The sequence below is a fragment of the Ambystoma mexicanum genome, chromosome 8 (assembly GCF_040938575.1).
Source record: "Ambystoma mexicanum isolate Mex_15411 chromosome 8, UKY_AmexF1_1, whole genome shotgun sequence".
NCBI lineage: Eukaryota > Metazoa > Chordata > Amphibia > Caudata > Ambystomatidae > Ambystoma > Ambystoma mexicanum.
In genome coordinates this window covers 1,054,996,400-1,055,018,871 of record NC_090929.1, presented here as the reverse complement: position 1 = coordinate 1,055,018,871, position 22,472 = coordinate 1,054,996,400, and the positions used below count along the sequence as shown (strand labels likewise).

At 46.6% G+C, this 22,472-nt stretch overlaps 1 protein-coding gene across 1 annotated transcript in view; it reads left to right on the top strand.

Annotated features, from left to right (window-relative positions):
* Positions 1–209: 209 nt before the first annotated feature.
* TMEM254 (transmembrane protein 254) overlaps positions 210–22,472 on the top strand; it is a 161,419-nt gene continuing 139,156 nt past the window's right edge. The window contains exon 1 of the mRNA XM_069611032.1: positions 210–442. Within this exon, the coding sequence (XP_069467133.1) occupies positions 356–442 (87 nt within the window). The 5' untranslated portion in view covers positions 210–355. The remainder of the gene's footprint in view (positions 443–22,472) is intronic.

Genomic DNA, 22,472 nt, shown 5'->3' with positions numbered 1-22,472 from the left:
GACGATTATGTGGCTGAAGGACGGTTGTGTTTAAGAACGATGGGAGGTTGACATGCAGAAAATCCTGCTCGAAGGCATGATTGGCATTGGGGCGGATGAGAAAATGAAATGAACTGAACCAATAGCAGAGCTTGCTTTACAGCCATTGGTCAATCGGTATTAAAGGTGACCAATAGTTGATGTGCTCCCCGAATCGCCCGTTTCCTGGCAGAGAAACCTTTGCTACTTGTTGATGAGCACAGTTTGCCTGTCCTACTGTGGCAATCTGCCTTAATATTCGCACGTCTCCGTACAGGGTCGCCCGCAGGTGTCCTACACCCTTCAAGGTCCAAGCTTCGGACTCGCGGCGGCAGGAATGACGGCGAGATCCGACTGTGCTTACTTCCGGAGGAGCAGCCTCTTATGGATGGTGCTTATTAGCCTTTCAATGGGCTTCTTTGCAGTAAGTAAAATGTCAGGGCACCGAGTACTGAAATATATGTTTAGGTCTATTTTGCCTGCCCCACGAGACCAGGACCCTTGTTTTACAGCATGCTTATTGTGCATTATTTACGTACGTACGAACAGCACAGTTTAACATGTGCATAATCTGACAGGTATATGTCCCCCACCCCCACCCCCCCCTCTTCTCTCTCACACCCGGCTACGGGACTACCCATCTCGTTTGAGAAATGAATCCCGTTTTTCTTGTTTATTTACATTTTCAATTATGAGACCAAAGCTACACGTCACAGAATGAAAGTAAAAACCTGGTCTGGGTGGGCATTTTACGAATTACCTGGAGCGTGTTGACATGTGTTTGAGTGGGTCTCTTGCACTAGGGCTCTAACTATGGGGTGAGAAATCGAGGGGGGGGGGGTTTGTAACAAGGGGGTGTGACCTAAATGATTGGCGTTGCCTTAAGTGCCCCGAACACAGTGTTGGCGGTCTCCGGATGCCGCTGTCCGTGAGCCCCCCACCCCCGTGACACAGAGACACGGAGACAGCGGTGTTACCAGTGTGGGCTCCCCGGTGACTGTGTCGTCACTGGGAACGCCCCGTTTATTTAACTGCGCACGCGACGGAGTGAACGTCACCCCGTCGCGTGCGTACCCTTAAAGGGCCAACGCCACACTCCTCCTTTTCCATAACAACAAATTGGAAACAGGAGGGACTAACTATCACACATTTATAAAGCACACAACTCTGTCAACTCCAAAAACCCCCATTTATTCACAGCCACCCTGGATCCCCCGCGGGTACCTGTCACGGCCTGACCATTACCCCCGGTCAGCCTCCCCAGCTTAGTCCGTCACATAGTCTGTGAGACGGGCAGGTTTCCCACGCCCTGTTCTCAGGGGGTACCTCCTGCCAACGTCCCTGGCCGGTGACTCTTGACCTGGTCTGCCTCGAGCCGGAGAGTCCACGGCGGGGCTTTCACCTCACCTTCATCCAAAGCACCCTCACCCTCTCGGTTGTCCGGGCTGTCCACTCTCGGGTCGCCGATTCTCCTGAAGAATGAAGCATTCCTTGTTATAGATGACGTCCCGTCAGAGGCTGTCACCATAGAGCCCTTGACCGCCACGACATCTAGAGGAGCGGGTTCATACGTGAGGGACAACTTTCCTTGTGGGTGGCGATTCCTCACCAACACCTCATCTCCCGGCGCGATGTGTGGGGGTCTCAGGCCCCTCCGGATGTTTTCCATCTGCGTCCTGATTCGTCTGTCCTCTTCGACCTGTTCATTGTCAATGACGGCAGGGTCCCTGTCCCCCACCTCCGGTATGACGTCTCTCGGCCATCTCTGGAAGAGAGCCTCTGCCGGGGCCACACCCGTTGAGGAGTGAGGTGTGGTCCAATATCCCCGCAGGAAGACGTACAGGGCCCTCTGCAAGCACTCGCCCTTTCCATGAGCGATCCTGAACACTTTGTTGAGGGTGCGCATCATGCGCTCTGCTTCCCCGTTGGCCCGGGGCCACAGTGGGGTTACCCGCCGGTGTTGAATGCCATACTCCCTCATGAGCTCGGCAAAACTCTCGCCTTGGAATGGTGCCCCGTTGTCGGAGCACAGCACAGAGGGCAGGCCATGGGTGGCGAAAATCTTCTCCAGCGCCACCACCACGTTCTCACATGCGACGGGCTCTATGAACTCGACCTCCGGGTATCGAGACCACTCGTCCACCACAACTAGGAAGTGAGTGCCTCTCGACGTGGACCCGGAGTCTGCGTGCACTACTTCCCATGGCCTGGTCCCTCTGGGCATCGCTTCAATGGATGGTTCAGCTGGGCCGGTGCCGCAGCCTGGCACCATACGCACGACGCCACAAATGCTTCCACCTTCTGCTCGAGTTCCAGGAACCACACCTTCTGGCGGAGGCGAGCTTTGGTTTTGGGCGCCCCTTGGTGACCCTGGTGCGCCAAGGCGATGACCTGTGCAATTTTGGCCTGGGGCACCACGATTCTCACCCCTCAGTAGCAGCCCCGACTCTGAGAATGTCAGTTCTTCTCTCACTCTCCATAACTGCTCGAGGGCCACTCTGGCTTCACATGTCCTGCGTTCCACGGCCTCCAGTACCGTCTTCCAGGTACCCCTCTGCATGGCTTCCCTCAGGATGGCAAAACATTCGTCGCCTTTTGATGCAACCTCAAGCTCTTCCACCTGCATGGAGTTTGGGGTGGCCGTCTCCACAACCAGGCAGACATGTTCGTCGGCCTCTTCTGCTGATGCAGACTCCTGCGAGTCCCCTCTTCGGTGTCGAGAGAGGTAGTCTGCGGCGTTGTTAGCCCCTGGACGATATGTCAACGACACTCCATACTCGAGCAGGGCGAGCATCCAGCGCTCTATTCTCACTGGTGGACGGGATGATGAGCCCGCCATGATCGCCAACAACGGCTTGTGGTCCGTGACCACAGTCACGGGGCGCTCCAGAATGTAGAGGCGAAAATGTCTGCAACCCCACAGCACCGCCAGGGCTTCCCTCTCGATCTGGGAGTACCTTTGCTCGGTGTCGGAGAGCGCCTTACTGGCGTATGCTATGGGTCGAATCTCCTGGTCATTCCCCACTTGTGTAAGCACTGCCCCCAGTCCATATGGACTGGCGTCCACAACGATCTCTGTCTGCAGACTCGGATCGAAGAACGCCATGGTGTCGTCCGCCGCCAAGGCACCTCTGATGTCATCGAATGCCGCCTGCTCAAGGGGGCCCCACTGCCAGGTGGTGTCCTTCTTTGTGAGCGATCTTAACGGCTCTGAACGGGACGCCAGATTCCTGATGAAACGGCCACAGTAAGTAACCATACCCAAGAAGCTCCTCACCTCCGCAACATTCTCTGGCGGACGCGCCTCCTTTATGTCCCTCACTTTGCGGGGGTCCGGCGACACCCCATCCGCCTTGAACACGAACCCAAAGAATTCGATCGTTGTTTTCAGAAATTCACACTTGTCCTTGTGCAGGGTGAGTCTCAGCGAGCGCAGGCGTTCAAAGGTCTTGGCCAGGCGTGCCAGATGCTCCGTCTCCGACCTGGCATACACCAAGATGTCGTCGCTAATATTAAGGACTCCATCCAAATCCGCTAGTGCCCCTCTTATGATGTTTTGGAAAACCTCCGCCGCGGAAGACACCCCAAAACTCAACCTCTTGTATCGGTAAAGACCTCGATGAGTGGTAAAGGTTGTGATTTAGCGGGACTCGGTGTGCAGGACCACCTGATGATAGCCTGCTCTCAGGTCCAGTTTGGAAAAGAACCTCGCCCCTTGCAGTTCTGCTATGATGTCATCGATGGTAGGGGTCCAGTGTCGCTCCCTCTTTATGGCCTTATTGGGGAGTCGCATGTCCACACAGATCCTCACCGCATCCGGCTGTTTAGGCTTGCGCGCGATGACAATGGGCCCTCAACCTTTTCAATAATGTCCAGCCCCACCAGATTGTCCAGTTCTCGATCCACCAGATCCCTGAGATGAAAAGGAACTCGCCGGTGCTTCAGCGCCACTGGTTGGATTGACTCATCGATGTGGAGCCGGAACGGCTCACCCACCAACTGTCCAATGCCTTCAAACAGGGAGCTGTGTTTGGCCAGGAGTACCTGAATGTCGTCTAAGTACACTGAGTATGCAAATGTGACAATTCCCAGCGCCTCAGCTGCAGCACAGCAAAGCAAGGTGTTGTCGCTCACCGGGGTGACATAGAATCTGGCCCGGATGTGTGAGTCACCATATTGAACATCAGCCACAAATACGCCGTCCAGAGGGAGGGGCTGATCGCCGCCGAAAGCGAATATGCGTGCTCTCGGTGCGGTCAGCGTGGGCGGGGCCTGCATGGTATCATAGTGCTGTCTGGCCATCACATTCACGGACGCACCTGTGTCCACTAGCATTGGTACAGAGTCACCATTGACAAGCACGTTGCACCTGGGCTGTCTCTTGGAGCAGGATTTCAGCATGCTCACACTGGACACGAAGAAGACGTTTTCCTCGTCCTCTTCCTCCTCCTCCCCTTCCTGAGGCGCCCCTTCGTCACCCTGGTCCACCTGAGCGACGTTGGACGTCCTTTGGGGTCGGAAGAAACCGGCTCGAGCAGGCCCCCTAGGCACTATCTTGGGAGCTGCAGATCTGCACATCCTGGCGAAGTGGTCCGCGCCTCCGCACCTACCGCACTTAACCAGTCGCAGGGCATTCAGCTGGGTGCGGGAGATCGTACCCACACTTTGGGCACGAGGAAGTGGTCCCAAGCGGGTGCGGGCTCTGAGTGTTCATGGGGCGCCTCGCTCCACGGCCTCTTCCGACCGCGCAGACCTCCTCCACCTTGCCTGGGCGGGCACCAGCTTCCATTCTGGTCGCCCGCAATTCCGACACCTCGTGGCACCTTCCCAGTTCTAGGATGCGAGGAAGGGTGATGCCAGGCTCGCGCAATATCTGGCGCCTCAGTTTCCCAGAGACACACCCCTGAATGAGTTGGTTGCAAATCATGACTTCAGGGTCGTTCCACGCACATGGCGCCGCCAGTCTCCGCAGCCGCCCATAGAATACATCCAGAGTCTCGTCATCCTTCTGTCGAGCCGTTCCCATGAGAAAACGTTCATAATCTGCGTTGGCCATTGGCAGAAAATGATTATGGAGTGCATCCTTTGCCGCCGCAAACAACCCATCCGCCGGCTGCAGGGACAGAAATATCTCATGCACAGCTGGGCCAGCAGAGTACAGGAGAGTGGCCAGCTTGCTGTCGTCGCTTGTCTCCATCGTGGCCCTGAAGTACATCTCAAGCCTATCCATCCACATCTTCCACCTCTGTCCCAGGCTTGATGGAGCACCCGAGGTATCAAACTCAGGCATTGGCTGTAGGGACCCAGGTGGTTTCAGCGGGGGAGCAGGCGGAGGCGCAGCAGCAGCAGCAGCTTGACTCATGGTGGATAGCGCACAGGCACCCCAGAAGATATAATTGATGGGGCCGCAACTCACCACCAGCAGTCAGCCTCCAGAGATGGATTGAATTCTGCCTCTCACCAGGTGCACTCCTCGCAGATGTATCACTCAAGCCAGCAGGCAGACAATGAAGTGTCCAAAAATTGAGCTGGGGGGGAGGCCCCTAGTGCATTCAGCAGGCTTCCCATAGAGTCTCACCCATCTACTCGGTGAAAAACAGTGAAAATGTCAATGAATCATTCTGAAATTGACACGTGCTGTTTCCAGCGACTGTCCGCCGCTGAAATATCCAAAAATTATGTCCGGATGGCTCACCGACGCTTCGCTATGAAGCCGTGAGTCTCCGAGGCCTATTCATCAAGATGGCCGCCGGCCGCGTGTGTCTCTTCCTTCTCCGCGGTCAGAATTCGCTGGAGCGTTCACGTAGGATCATCTACGCTCCGAGCGAATGTCTCCGCCTGTTCCAGGAAGTGATCCCGGCACTCGTCGCCACTGTTGGCGGTCTCCAGATGCCGCCGTCCGTGAGCCCCCCACCCCCCGTGACACAGAGACACGGAGACAGCGGTGTTACCAGTGTGGGCTCCCCGGTGACTGTGTCGTCACTGGGAACGCTCTGTTTATTTAACTGTGCACGCAACGGAGTGAACGTCACCCCGTCGCGTGCGTACCCTTAAAGGGCCAACGCCACACACAGGACAATAAAAAAAAAAGTGACTTTCATAACTGTACTTCTTATTTATTTATTCATTTTTTTTAAATGATCCCGTGCTGGGTATTCGAACCTCAGCCCTACTGTTGACACTGCAGTACCACATTGCACGGTGTTATTTCATAGGTACTTAATTTCTTTTGTTTCATTCAATAGACTGTTTGAAACATGAAGCGCCCGTAAGGTCAAGCCGTCTATTGAATAAAACATGATTCCAGCAACTCTGAAATAGCACAGTGGTTGTGACACTGGCTTCATACCAGCAGGGCTTGGCTTCCAATCCCCAGGCTGAGGCAATGAGAACAAAAAGAGTCTTTTGTTGCTGGTGGGGAGGGATCCCGGGCAGGGCCCTTGCTCAACCAGCTTTGGAGACCCGACTAGCAGTGGCTCATTTAAAGTCCTATCTTGCACACAGTCTTTACAGCATACAAAAAAATCTATGTATTTATTTAAATATGTGCGTAGCCATCACTGACTTTACATATTACAAACATATACATCATACAAAGCTTACTTCAATGTCTAAAAATAGTTAAAGCTATCAATTATGAAACTAAAATATCAGCAGACACATTTTTTAAAATGCTTAAAATGAACTCATAAAATGTCATATGGAAGATAAGATTAATATTGTTACCTTCTAACAGACACTGCCATGTCTCTACTATATTATCTAACATACTGGAATTATTATATCTTTTCAAGTACTTATATCACAGCTAATAAAGGCTTTCACAGTTGCACATAAGGTGTTTAGCAGTTTCAATATTTACAGTACCACATATTCTGCATAATCTCTCATTTCTGGCAATACCAGATTAAGCACCTAAAATGTCCATCGTATCACATTTATTAAATTTAAAAAGCAAATAAGACCTGACAATGGTATGATGGGGGAATGCATATTGGTATTTAGGTTTTTTACGATCTACTGACCAATGTTCTAAAAATGTTCCACTAGTAGCCTTAGTGGCTAAATAGATCATGTCTCGTTCTTTGGCATGCTGTAAATAGACATTTTGAGTACGCGTTTCACCTTAGCATGGGAGTAATACAGCCATGTAAAGACATTCTCTTTAGCCAATCTCGCATATATCAGATATGAGTAAATCGAATTTACAGTTATCTCCCTTATTAAATATTTTCATCAATTCCACCACAAATGTTTTATTAGTGAGGGTATATAATTTCACAAATAGCATGGCGGATTTATATTCTAAAATGTCACTGGCATATCTAAAATCACATTCTAATAAAATATTCACAAGATACGACAGTTGGCAATCTAAAAAGCCATCTTAAAATTTTTCCTTCAAACTTGCTGATTTCATTACTAAACTTTGACCAGATTAAAAAAAATAAAAACCGGGACAGGGCAACAATCATAAAAGTAGGACTAACTCTTGAAGTGGCTGTCAAGGCACTACACTTCAGTAGCGTTTGGAGAAGAAAGGGGTTTAAGTCTTACTGTTCAAATAAACACATACTATAACTAATTCATGACAAACTAACACTATATTCAGTTGTAAAATGCGGCATTTCATCTGTGCGAGATTGTGCATTCCTGCCTGCCAGCCACGAAGACCTACTAGAAAAAAACGGGACCACTGCAGTTTCCATTGGGAACATAATCTTGAGAAAGGGGGACAGAGCACCAAATACCGGGACAGTCCTGGCAAAACCGGGACGTCTGGTCACCCATACCTGGTGATCCACCTTTCACACATTCTGTATGTACGGCATGCATATGACCTATGTGTTATACAAACACATACCGCTTGAGGACAGCTTATCATGAGTGGGCGATCCACACTATGCCGGTTCATCGTCCCTTGTATGGCCCTCAGATTGATGGTTTGGCTCGAGTTCCTTTTGGTTTGTTTGATTACAGGGATCGCTTGTCGTTGGGCTAGATTTTGCTAGGTCTGACAGCTGGCAAATTGTCTCCCAGGATCTTGGATTCGGCCTTCCTCAGTCCCTGGCCCAGAAGGAAACTTGTCACTCTGGAGTTTGGGGCGCACGCAGCAGATTGGCACCAAGATTTTATCGCTCTGCCCCCCTCCCTGCATCATGCAGTGCCCGCTTTGAACAGAATGCACGATTGCGTATCCGTAATGCAGGACAAAGCAGCAACGCACGCGAGTGTGATCTCGGTCCTAGCGGGTGCTCCGCTAGGTCCTGAGACAATAAATCTCGCACGCACACGCACATGCACATGCGTGCGTGCACGCAACCGCTGCTGTACTCGGACACCTCCCGCTTCCAGGACCCATGCTTCCCTTTTATTTCAGCTCAGCAAGACAAATGAGCCCTAGTCGGACTGGGCCATACAATTGTCTCGGGCACCAATGGAAAAAGTGGCCCACAGTTGCAAATGGCAATTCCTTTTGTTACACCGTTTGAATAGGTACCAAGCAGGAGTTTTTTTTTTAATAAAGTGTGATGTAAATTGTGCATTTTAAAGAATATTTATTCAGCAACCCTGGTCAAACTTGCTAGCCACAGAGTGAATTAACTCATCAAGTTGGCCAAAAAAGTAGCCCATCTTGACCAGAAAAACGTCCCCACACCAGCATTTTGTGTTTTTGGTTCAGCCATGGGCCTATTGCCCTATAGGCCAGTCTGAGCCTTCGCATTTAACTTAAGAGGAGATGTTCTTATGTTTTCTGGGACTAAAGGTACACAGCATCTTATAGTCTGCCAGCTAGCTATAGTGATATATTGCCTGGAGAGCAATATCCCAATATGGGACGTGTGCTTTGACACACAAAGAACATGGCAACCTGGGTTGAAATCCTCATGGCTGAACCCTCGAGCAACAAACTATTTTGTTTGTAGCCAATCATTCTGTTTGTATTGAGAGGTGCAGTTAACTCTTTTGGTGCAACGTAAATGCAGGCTGTTTTTGTTAATGTATGTACCACTAAATAGAATCCTTGGCTCATGCTGGAATAAAATCATAGTTGTGAGGGTTCAGAAAGGTTTTTCACAACAAACATCTCACTATCCCTAACTTAAAGATGATGTTCCTGCCTGTCCAAATAAAACTAAAGGCAAATACTCTAATAAAAGGAATCCGTCCCTCGCACTTATACATACATTAAACGTAGAATATGGCAATTCAGGTTTAACAGATATATTCACCATGACCTTGAACACACTATGCCCTTGTAGCCTGGGTTGTGAATCCCTGACCCCAGGTTTAAAGCAGGATTTCCAATCAAAGTTGCAACAAAGAAAGTTCCTTATTTTTTGCATAGCCAAGTAGCACTCCTACAGTTCTTCTTAACCCAAAAGTCTTTCACTGGGTATTTGACAAAGTTTCCACAAAATTAAATCTCACTTCTTTCTTGGAAAACAACCAGTTTCACATTACGTCTTGATTCACCACACTGTTACTGCCAGGATTATTTTTTTACCATAGTTCATTAAACACAATAGTGGCCTTGCCACTTTCTTTCCTTCATAACCTTCAACCACAATATAGTACTTCAATGTCTTCTTCTTGCTCCAGTAACCCGCCAGGACTACCACTAACAATCCCTATCCTGGTATACTCCTCTACAAAACTCCTAACACTGCTAAAAGTACTGTGGTAAGGCTTGCTTCACACTTTTATAATAGTCTTCGATTTTCAACAACATTAAGATTCCAAACTTCTGCTTTGAAGACATAATACACATTGGAGCTGTGTGTTCTACTTATTTATTTGCCATAGGCAATGCAGGTTATCTTCTTCTCCTCCTTGATACTTCCGACAAGGAAAGTTTCTCTCCTGCCACTCTTCACTTCTTACTTTCCCGTCAATCAACTGCTGACAATCTCTTTATCACATTTGCCTTTCTTCCTTTCTTTGTTTGCCTTAGGTAATGCTTGTTGATGGGTGGCTTAGCTATTGCCTCTTCTTCACTCTGGGAGTAATAGTTACAATCTCTATGCAATCTAGTTATATTGGTGTTTTGCCAATGTGGGCGATTGTCTTCCTTCAGTATTGCCCCCTCTGAACTTGGGCAATGGGGGTTATAGTTTTCCTTCAGATTGTCCCCTCTTTGGCAATGCAAGTTTTTACATTGCTGCAATATGGCCCCCTCTGTGTCTTGTCAATAATAATTGTAACCTGGCTGTTTCGGCTTTCCATTTGAGTAAGTATATCTCCTGTAACCTTTTGTTCCCTATTCAAAACACTCAGCGGTCAGCGTTCGGGTACAGTGTGTTCTGGGGATACCCAAGACAGGCCAACTCGCTGGTTTCTCCACATGTGTCCGCCCGAACATCTGCCTCTGCTTCTGTGGTGGACTTCTGAATGTTAAACAGCTTAGGTTGCCTTCCAGTGGCCCGAGCCTCTGAGGAAAGTTGCCTGCCTTACTCCTCCTGCCCTCCTTTGCTAGCTAGCCACTTTTTTTGTTTTTGTTTTTTAAAAACACAATTTATTGGCATTTCATTGATCTTGTTATAGTAAACAGTAGAGCAAAGCATATAGGAAAAGCAGAGCATTTGGAGTTATGGGTTTTGTTTCAGCGTGTTTCGTGCGCCGGCCTGCGCTAGGGTTTGTGAGTTCTAATATTCCTGAGTGACCTTTGAATGCTGAAGTCCAACCCTCCGCCCTCCTTTACAGTGTCCACTTTGCCTTATTTGGAGAGATTTTCTTCTTTTCCTAACCTTTAACCCCCAACATAATATCCCTCACTCCCCTGCCTCCCATCTCTGAGTTGCTCCGAATTATTGCCCGCTGGCTGGCCCTGCCAGTCCTTTGCCATGGCATTAACGTGAGGTCTCTCTGCCTGGTTGTCGAAGCCCAATGTGGGTAGTGCGCCCTGGCTTTTGTGGGTGTTTGTTCGCTTGGTGCCTGTCCGACCCAGCCAGCCACTGGGTTTACGAATGCATCACGGAGAGGCTCTCTCTCCCACAAGGACAACCGGTCAGAATACCGCTTCCCGCTGTGTGACCTCTGCAGTTCAGGTTCTCCACTTTGTAGACCCTCTGAGGACTGAACTTCGCTTCAAAGAAAGCAGCCGCTACAGCATCTTCAGTGTTCTGCATCTGCTGCTGCAACTGGCAACTCGTACTGCTCCATGTTCTTGTTCTAATGGCCTGCAACTGAGGGGGCCTTAAATATTCAGCAGAGAAAATCTTTATTCGGAAAATCTACATACCCATCAAAGAATATCCCAAATAATATAATAGAACAATACCAAACCATCTAATAAATATTAAATATTCTAAAGTCCAGCTCTGGGGTGGGTCATTAGAACCACTAGACTGCACATTGCAGTTTGGTGCCTCTGAGTTCTGGTTACTTAGGGAATTGTTGCACTGGAAGTTCCCAATGTTCTGATTTCTTTTTATATTAAAGGCCAACATTTTACAATTGCCCATTAAAACTGTAGGGTCTCTAGGGAAGTTTGAGGGTTCTCTTAATTATCCTAACCTGGGTCCCCTCTCATGTGATCCTCCCGCAGAACACCGCTCCCAGGGTCAGGATTAGGAAACGTCTGCCATACCCTTGCCAAATGAGAAAGGTACCATGCCAGGGTTCTTAGGATAATCTTCTCCGATTCATCAGATGGTGTAGTCGACCCACTATCATCTTGTGTGATCAGCCCTCCAGGTAAGGGGTGTAATGGGCCATTTACATAAGTAAATCATGTAAATACACTCCATTTGTTGTGAATCATTCATGCAGGCAGCACACAGCAGTTTCTTGTGAAGTTCCTGTTTTGTCCAGTAGATGTCACTGCAGGTTAACAGGCAGGTGGAAGCCTTGTTTGCCAACACGGCGACAACACACCGAAGTTGACTGATCTGGAGGGTGCTGTACGGAAGGGTGAAGTTTGTGCACTAGACTGTGACGAGCGCAGGGATATCACCCCCTCTGGCTCCCTTGAATCCTCCTGAAGCACCCCTTCCTAAATGTCTGTTGTGCAAGGCTGAGCAGAAGAGCAATATCAGATATTGTTAAAAGCACTGCTTTAAGAACTGCATTGCAAGCAGCAGATACATTAACAAACTAGCAGAGTAAAATCTTGCATGTGCTCCTTCCTGTGCTGCAATTGGAAAAATGTGTATCTTGTTGCGCATAAACCCTGCCCGTGTGTTTCAAAAAGTGTGCCTGTGGGGACACTTGGTGAGCGAAGAACTCCCTCAGCCAAAATTGTACTTGGCGGTGTCTGCGGGGCTGTAGCCCTTGGAGCTGCCCACACAAAAATTACACATGCAGCACTGAAGAAGAGCTTCAGCGGCGCGATCGCAATGCGCGTGTTGCCGTCAAACAGCAGGATGGCCGATAATAATCTTGCTGTGGTGCCTGACCTTGCTCCTGGAAATGACAATTTTGGTCTCCATAATGGACGCGCTGAGATTTCCCCCTTGACTAGACTAGATGCAATAAGTTTGCACACACAACTCATTTGTTTACTGCAATAAACCGTTTCCTGGGAGCCCCACACTAGGGACAGCCTCTGTAATTACCTATCAATATAACCCTTGCTAACCTCCCCGACTTGAGACAACGACTGAACAAGCCAGCAATACCAGCTGACAAGACCGCCAACAGACTGAGCCAAACTTGTACCAGACAATCCACTACACCCAGTACAACACCACAAGACACCCGGACCAAAGCAAAACCAACTTGGCGTCAACAAACAAAAGACCAACAAAAACGCTCAAACTCAATGCCATGCAAATGACCTGGACCAAAGGAGAGACAAAGAGCAGAAAGAACAAACTCAACTGAACACCGCCGAAGACTCGCAACTGCAGAACACACTCCCACAGACCAGAATGACAACAGAATCAACGCCAGGAGAAGAAAGAAATCATTTTACCCAACTCCATACCTCGCAAGTAACCAGTCACCAGAACGAGCCAACCCAAAGTACGAATCAACAACAGCAGACAACCAAACACAATCACACAGAAGAAGAGAGAACACTAAAAATAACAAATACAGAATCGACACACTAACATCTTACATCACCAAAACAAGAAGAACCTCCACTCCACAGCCACAAAACTTTGAAGAAGAACCTAATGAAAACAAAAACCCAAGACTGAACCTAGAAGAACTATTTGACGACACAGACACAACTGTACCAACACCTCGACAAGAGACCGACCTAGAAGGAAATCGCAACACCACTCAGGCAAACAAGGCCGACAATAAACACAAACCAAACCACACCTGTAAAATCCACTGCAGCCTAATAAACGCAAGATCCATGCAGTGCTCCAGATAAGATTTTGAGGTGGGAGTATTTTACTCCCTATTTTTAAACTTTGAGAGTAAATGTGATTTTAAGAGAGTAAAATTGACTTTTTCTCTTTGTAAGAGAGTAAACTGTATGTGCCATCCAGCCGACGTGTGCAAAAACTGTATGGAAATCATTACTGTGCAGCAGCTTTCTGCATTGTGACAGAATACACCTTTCATTAATTCACAAAGGTCTGGCCATGTGACCTCTCCTGTAAAGATTTAAATGTTGAAAACACAAACACCTAGCCAATTACATAGTAAAGCAAACGTGAATTGTATTTTGTGTTTTGACGTTCGATAGCAGAATTGTCTTTTGATGCTTAATGAAAGTCCTCATTTCTTGGAGCTATTACTACCACTTATATGCCAATGTTATGATACAACAATGCAGAGAGGCAAGGACTCTTTGCTAAATTCTATATCTAATCTCATGGTCAAATGGTTATTTATATAACGCTTTTGGCAAAGCGCTGTACATAGAACATATTTATCACAATTATCCCCAAACCAAAGTGGGTATTCCTCTATCGACCTTAAAAGGATGAAAGGCTGAGTTGGCCTTTGCGGGGATTCGAACTAGCAACCTACAGATCGCAGCAACAAGTGCTCAATCGATTGATCTATGTTATTGGCTAACATCCTTCAGAGGTCGGTTAACTGAGTATCGACTGAGGTATAATAATCAGTGCGCACAGATGTTGGACGAAACATGTATGAAGTGCTACACAAAGTTAAATAACTATCTGGATTTTCACTGGGAAAGGTTTGGCTGAGTTTCTATTTCAATTACAAATGTAACTTTAATTTGTTTGTTTTTGAACAACGCTTGCACTTCCTGGAGAGTCAGGTTTTGGATGTTTTCATTGTAGTCTTGAAGATTTGAGAGGCTAGAACACCTGCGATTAGTGTAATGACAATCATTCACCCTTGAGCAAAGCCGCTACTACCACTTACCATTTATAGTAATGTACCCCAATGACTGCAATGTTGAATGGATGTAAACTAGACCGTGCATAGTCATCATTTTACACACTGCTTTTATAATTAGTGTAAATTAAATGATAATTTTTACACTTATCTGCCTCCGCATGATTATGCACAGCACAGGAACTCAGAAAAATACTATTGTGCAATATTGGTTTGCTTTCACTGGAAAAAAGCATAATTTGTTACAAAATATTAATTCTCAATTGCAACTTAGTTTTCCATCTTATTAATTTTACAATCCTAAAATGCTAGGAAAGTAAATATGCACAGTGCTTCTGTTTGCTCCATGAGCAGCAACACAGCAGAAGCTGAATGGAAATAAACCGTTTCTTTTATCACAGTGTGCAGTTTCTTTTTTGAAAGGCTTCAGAGAAATACATTTTGTTTCAGAGGCATTTATCCATGTCTTGCAATTTCATCCATGTATATAGAAATTAAAATAAGCCTTGTGGTTTCGGTCAAATAACCTCACCTTTGAACACAAAAAGAATTGTTCAACATCATTAAAGAAATGAGAAACCCAGGTGGTTGCGACAACACTGCAACCCCCTCAGAGAAACTCTGCAATGCCCTGGTAGGCCATTTCAAGAACAAAATAGACGACCTCGGACAAATCATACAAAACAAACCACTACCAACCATAACACTCAACCAACCGGACCGAACGAAGAGCCACAGCACAAACTCCAAAACGTTCCTGAAATATCAGCAGAAGAATTCGCCAAGCTGGTAAAACACAGCAAGAAAGCAGGATCACCCATGGATCCCTGCCCCCCTGAAATCTACAAATCAATACTCGCACAAGAAATGCCATCAGAATACTACAGAAACCTCCTAACAACTCACTTACTCACTCACAACAGGAATTGTACCAAATCCTTCAAATCAGCATATATCAAACCACTTTTAAAAAACACAAGTGGCGACATGGAAGACCTCTCCAACTACAGACCAATTTCAAATATTTCCTACCTGGCAAAACCCCTAGAAACTTACGTATACAAATGAACCCAAGAACATGTAGAAAAAAACCAATTGCTAGACCAAGCACAAGTCGGTTTCAGACCCACAAGAAGAACAGAATCGGCACTACTATCCATCTGGGACGACCTAAAAAACAAACGCAAACTCCAACACAACATCGGCTCTGATTCTGTTTGACCTCTCTGCAGCCTTCGAAACAGTTGGCCATGACACCCTAATCAAATCACTGGAAGACCGAGGTATGACGGACATGGCACTACTCTGGATCAAATCATTCCTAGCCAACAGGACTGAAACCGTATGGATAAAACCCTTCAAATCTACTCCACGAGTTACAACTGTGGATTGCCAAAAGGTTCCTCATTATCGCCACTATACTTCAACATCTACTGTACTCCAGTAATCAGAATCTTCAAAAAATACAAAATCACATGCTACAACGATGCAGTCGACACTCAAATCATCTACAAAATCGAAGGTACTCAACCCGACCACTCAACACTTATTGAGTGTCAGATGGAACACCAACAACTTGAAAATCAATCCAGGAAAGACAGAAATCATGATTATATCAAAAAACGATGAGAACAGTACCTACATTCCCTGGCCGATGGAAATGGGAACCGCGCAAACACCTTCTAAGGTAGTAAAAAATCTGGGGGTCCTCATACAACACCCTAACCTTAGAACCACAAATAAATGCAATAATAAAAAAGATTTCTTTCTCCACCACACAACAAGAAGAATCCTACCTCCTTCACTTGCATTCGTCGCCCTAATCATGTCGAGAATTGACTGCGCAAACGGCCTTTACCTCGGGATGCCAGAATACCTCCTGAAGAAACAACGCATCCAAAATGCAGCAGCCAGACTCCTCCTCAAACTATCCAGAAGAGACCACATCACTCTAGCACTAAAAATACTACACTGGCTCCTAGTCAAACATCCAATCACCTTCAAATAATGTGCATAACGCACAGGGCAATCGGCGGACAGGGAGCTGAATTCCTACAAAAGAAAATAACAATCTGCGAGCCAACAATACTCCTCAGATCAAGCAACGAGATCCGCCAGGAACCAAAACCATACCTTAAGAAAAAACGAGGGGGATTCTCCTTCTCCCACCTAGCCACAGAAACCTGGAACAACATCCCGAAAGAAATAAGAAACACCAAAGACCACCTCCAATTCAGAAAACTACTAAAAACCTGGCTCTTCAACACCGCAGATTCAAATTGAAACAATAAAACAATCAAAAAAAGAAACCCCAAGAACAGGTTGGCAGAAATTAGGATGAAACGGACAACACCCAGAAGTGACTAAGGGAAAGTCCTACAATAACAATAGAGACAACACTAGGTGAATAGGACACTAACTACTACCCCATGAGTCTGAGAACAGAACTAGCACCCCCACCCAACCCCATCCCACAACCCCATCCCACCCAAGAACGCCACCAAGTGCCATACTTTGATGGAATTCGAATGCTAGCAATTGCCACTTGGACGAAGCTAAGGACGTTGGCAGGCGCAGAGCCCGGAAGGAGTTGTGAATGATGGCAGATGTTGCGCCGAGACGTAGCTGCGAATGTTGGCATGTACCTCGCTGGGTTGAGGGGGTTGTGAGCGAGAGCCTGTGTAAACAGCTAGGTAAGATTATGAATGCTGACCATCGCCACATCTGGATAGAGTAGCGTTTTGTTGACCTGGACTACATTGTGAATGCTTTCGAGGCCAGATTTGGATGGAACCGCGAATAACAGCTCGCCGCACACATAGACAGATTCCAAAAGAGGGGCAGGGGCCACATTTTCGCACAATTGTGAATATTGGCGAGCGCCATTTATGGAAGGATAGTGAATATCAGCTGGTGCCGGAGCTAGATAGACATTGCGCACCACACCTAGAAAGAACGTGGAAATGCAGCACATCGCTTTTAGATAGCGAAACCTCTCAAACTCTAACCAAACCCATCCACAACAAACTGCACAAACTTCACTACACCGTAACAGAACAAGCCTCACATACACTTGCACGACAGCACATGACGTCTACCGACCGGAAAACACCCCAGGCCCAGCGAATGGTGTTAACCGTGTTGAGGCTGCCAACAGCACATCAATGCTCTCTTGCACTTTTCCCGCGTACTCCCACTAACTCTTCCCCCCCCCCCCTTCCCTTTTCAGAACCGCCAGAGCGCCAGGGGACCACTCTGGTGGAGATAGTGCGCAGTACAAATATCCTTTAACATTAACATTGACAATCCATCCCATTTGCCAACGTGGAGGAAGTCTTAAATCATGCACCTAGAATGTTAAGATCATCAAAAGCAAAAACTACTAGAAACTGCAATGCGCCCAAAGGCTTGCTGTGGGAGAAGAGAACTAATTTCTTTACCCCTTTGTCCAAGCTTATATTCTCAAACATCGCCACTTCACTACCTACGTCTGTGGCCTGTTTAGGCACCAAGATTACAGACTCGGTGGCCACTGCTTTACCCATTTCTCTCTTTGGCAGACTGTGTGGATATAGGGGAGGTGGTCACTGCCGGGGGGATGTTTGTCTAAAACCAGCAACCACTTCAGCACTGGTAAACCCCAGCCAAAGCCCTTCGAACCAACCTATAATTCCCATGATTGACTCTGAGGCTGGTCCTTTGACAGCCAACTCCTTCCACCAATAGCGCCTGCATGGTCACTGAATGTGCTACTGATTCACTACTGCACCTACTGACCGCCGTAGCAAGTAATGCCCTATTCCGAAACGACTCACTTAGGAGACCATTCAGATTCATCGGCTGGATAGTGAAACCCAGATGTTGTGCCTGCCAGCTACCCGCTCTACCACATGCCCCCATCCCCTATACACAATTACATCCTTTCAACTTTGGATGCTGAAGTATCTGCTTCCATTATCTTGTCAACTTTAATGGAAAATGGCGTAGTCTCTTAATTGACAACTGCGTGCCCTGCCCTGGATTATCTCCTCGCCTCGTTGGCTCGTCTTTGTGAGGATTGACAGCGGACTACCTCAGGCTATACTTTATTATTGAATACGATTCTTGAAAGGCTTACCCCAGCCTGTCCTATAAGGAATGTTGCACAAATATTCTCTGAATCAATCTCCCGTTATGTGGATTTGACAAATCCTATGAGGGCTACATGTGACGCTGTCTATTACCACTAGTAATCTCCTCTCCATTGGACAGTTTCCTGTAGAGAAAAATACCTGCCTGCTTGGAGCAAGGGGTTACTTCAGTGGATGAATATTGCATGAGAGAAGCAGTTAATTCCTGGGGTACAAAGGCTAAATCCAAAACTAACAAATGACCCAAGAAATATCGTAAACGAAACACATTTTCCTTCCCTGCGCAAAACTAACATACCAGCTCTGTTCATGCCCATGGGTTTGTTACATGCTGCGGTCTGTAGTGCTCAAGGTTGACGGTAAGACAACTGCTACCAACTTGCTGGGTGGGACTCCCAGGTATGCCAGAGCGATGCTGGGGGTCCGCGAACTTTGAGCATCCAACACCCTCCCCAGAATAAACGGAGGACTCTGTCAACGGCAAGTACAAACTGCGGTTTATTGCAAATAAAACCAACAGGGATCAATACACGAAAACAGGACGTCGCGGGTGCATCTCAAAGTTCCATGGCACGCAGGCTGATTTTGTGTGACTCTGGTGTCACCGCTTGAGCCCTTCCCCCAAAAAACCTATCCGCATGAGGGATTGGCTATTGAGTTCTTTATCCTGTACTGTCTCCTGTAGATGTTATTCTACTTGTCTTCGCATGTCCGGTGGTTGGCATGTCCCACCCCCAAGAAACTATCTATTGCATTGTTGCAGAGTAGTGGGCTTACCATTGGCTCTTACCCCTTGCCATCCACCCCTGGAATTCTTTTTTTATTTATTTTAATTTTAAAATGCATTTGGTTTGTATCTTAAACCTTACATTTATGATTCTACAAAATGTATTTATCATTTTAGTATTTTCCATTAAAACTCATCAATGTTGCTTCAGTTTTCAGCTGTTATGTCTTCCCAAAAAAGGACAATGGTAGCAACCATTTTTCTGTTATTTCCCATCAAAATTTTCTCCATCTTTCTTTGGTTTCCATTTCAGAGGGGGCGCTTTGGTATTTGCCGCTTTCTTTTTTTCCTTGCAGCTTGCTCACAGCTCGATCACTGGTGCATTTGCTAGCTTTTCTTCTCTCTCTGGCCACTTGATACATACAGTTGTTCTTCAATGAGCTGCCAGTAGTTGTTCATCATGGGTAGTGTCTTGATGTAATCTTCTTTCATAGGGGATTGCCTCTTTTTACATCAATCTCAATGTTGCTGTCTTCCCTTGCAACCTTCTTCACGTTTGGAACATTTTGAGATACATGGGCATCGTGCTTTGCTGTAAGTATTTCTGTTGCAATCAATTCTCTCAAGGCATAGGATATTAAAGGGCAGTCAGGGCAGCTCTCCCCAGTGGTGTCCCTATCAATTTTGTACATGTGTGCATGTTGTTGGTTACTTCTGCTATGTGTGATATGTATCCTTTACTCCCTTTGCGTCTTCAGTTACACTGCGCTTACCTCTCCTTACTTTGGCAGCAGTTTTTTCCTCACCCTCTGACACCGTAAGTCTTCCTGCTAGGGTTAGGCAATGTTAGTAGGGGGTACAGCTGTAATGCTCACTATTACACATAATTTTTAAATGACCACCCCCCATTATTTCGTTCATCAAAGAGTCCCATCATGATAATAAGAGTCTTTATTGGCTTGCCCATAACCACTTCCGCTGCTGGGTCCTTGCAGCTGATAAGATGATAAAGGTGCCCGCCTGAAAATCGCAAGAAAGGCTTTAATACATTAGTACTTGTTAGTAACCTCAAGCTCCGCGAACTAAACAATCACTAAGGGCAAAAATGAAACCCCCCCCCCCCCCCCCCGGACATTTCTTGGAGGGTTTCTCAATGTGCGTCGGTCAGTATATGCACTGTATTCAAGTTGGGGAAAAGTTTGGGCTTTGTATTCAATGGAAGCAAGGAAATATATACTTCAGGGAAACGTGCTCTAAGGGGTCTGAGGTTCCTGACTGAGTGGGAAAGGCTCCAGAATGGTTGAATGAGTAGGCCTCAGGGTGATTAATAGGAGATAACATTAAGGAAATTTCCTACGCAATTCTAACAGCATACATACGCAACAACCTGCGAGGAAAAGGGAAAGAACAAAAAGTGTTACAGCTGTCGGGTGCACAAAATGTCATTTAAATCCTGTTTCAGCATGCTATGCACACTGTGGTGTTAGTCGCTATTCTAGCTGCTTGTGTGCGTTGGACCATAGATGGCCATGTTTCGCCTAACTCGAGAGTGTTTGTGCTGTCTTGCAGTTCATGAAAATCTGTTGTGTTGGCCCTGTTGATCGTTGATCCCTCGTTGCCAGGGTGGCCACCGCTTTGTAGGGCTTGACGCCTTGCACATCTAACAAAGTCTGGCTGGAGGGCAAAATGTCCCACACCCTAGCCATTGGAAATTTAGTTTTCCGTTGTCTTCAGGCCTGCCCTCGGTCCTTTGTATCTGGCAAGAGATGAAAAAGAAGCATTTGAGACCTGAGAATTGACACATTCTTCAATTCCTTGACCTAACCTCTATGCACTACTCTTACACTATTCAGTGTCCTAGTGGGAGGAGCCAAGAGTACATTTATGCATCATCCTGTCACCACCTGGTGGGTGTTCAATGGTGGTCTGACTGTAAATTGTTACACAATTCGAAATTTACCTGGACAACGGGTAGACAACCACTATCCTGTAGCTGTATCCTTAAACATCTGGATCCTCTGCACTTAATTTAGGTGAATATACTCATGACACACTTGGATCATATATACGCAATTTAGGTGTTAGTGTACAAATGGGCCTTTGAGTCTTTATATTTACTGTACTTTTGCTTTAAGCTATTTATAGTGCGTGCCTTTGTCCCGGGGGGCATTAGGCACTGACAAGCTAAACAGGTAAACATCAGGGTGGTAAATCTGTCATATAGGGTGGTTGTGTGTCTAAATTAAGAGGATCATGTTCCTTTAGTTAAGATAATCGCAGTTTTTTAAAATCTTTCTTTTATGGCTCCTCTCACAACTTCTCAGGGCGTGCCCCGCAGTGAACTGCAGGCACGTTAAGCTGGTACTAATGAAATTTGCTACCAAGTATTTGCTACCTCACCCCCTTTTTTTTAATCTTTTTTTTTTTCTTTTTGTTTTTGTTCTCTATCAATCCTAACCATCACTATTTACTCCCATGCTCTGTATCCCACCCCATGTCCACTTGTTAAACCCTACCTACTCTCTTAATTACTCATTTAAGTCTAGTATTGTATTACTCCACTACTTTCATTACTGTTGCAGTTAAACAATATATTTCTCCCCCATGATCTACTCCCACATTTTAATACCAACATTATTCTCCAATTCGTGCAGCAATTACCTCTTTCCCTATATTATGTTGGTTAATGCATTTGTGCCATTACTGTTTTCAAAAGCGCTAGTGGCATTACCACTTGCACTGTGTTATTTTGTCGCCAAATGGTGTCTGTTGGGAACATGGATCATCCACCCTTTAACCTGAGTTCTCTCCTCCCGTGGTGAACCGTCAATGAAATGCACGCCCCCCCCCCCTCAAGTGCATCTTTCTCCACCTTGTGTGTCTCATTGAATGGCTCTGTGTTATTTGTGTATGCATGAGCCCAGTCTCCTCGCTGAAAGATGTGCGCTCATAATGTAGCTGAATTTACTCTTTCAATGCACTATCTTTACGCACCCCCCTCTGTACCGTGCACCCCCAACATGCCTAAACAATCTTCTTTACTTTCAGCATGTGTATGCTTGGTGTTTAACAATGTATTGCTTTGTCTGTTAATAAGGTGGTCATATCCACTCTGCTCATGATGTCACCAATGTCTCTTCCCTAATGCAAGGCCTAGTCGCCCCACTGTCACCCAGAATAGAAAATGTTTTGTTAACTATCACCACCCCTATGCAATTGTCCTCTGCAGTATTGAGTGTTCGGGAGTGTGTGTGGCAAAGTGAGACAAATCACGTTTGTCTTGGGCTGTCCTATTAAAATTATGTCAATCCATTTCCTTTCAAAGG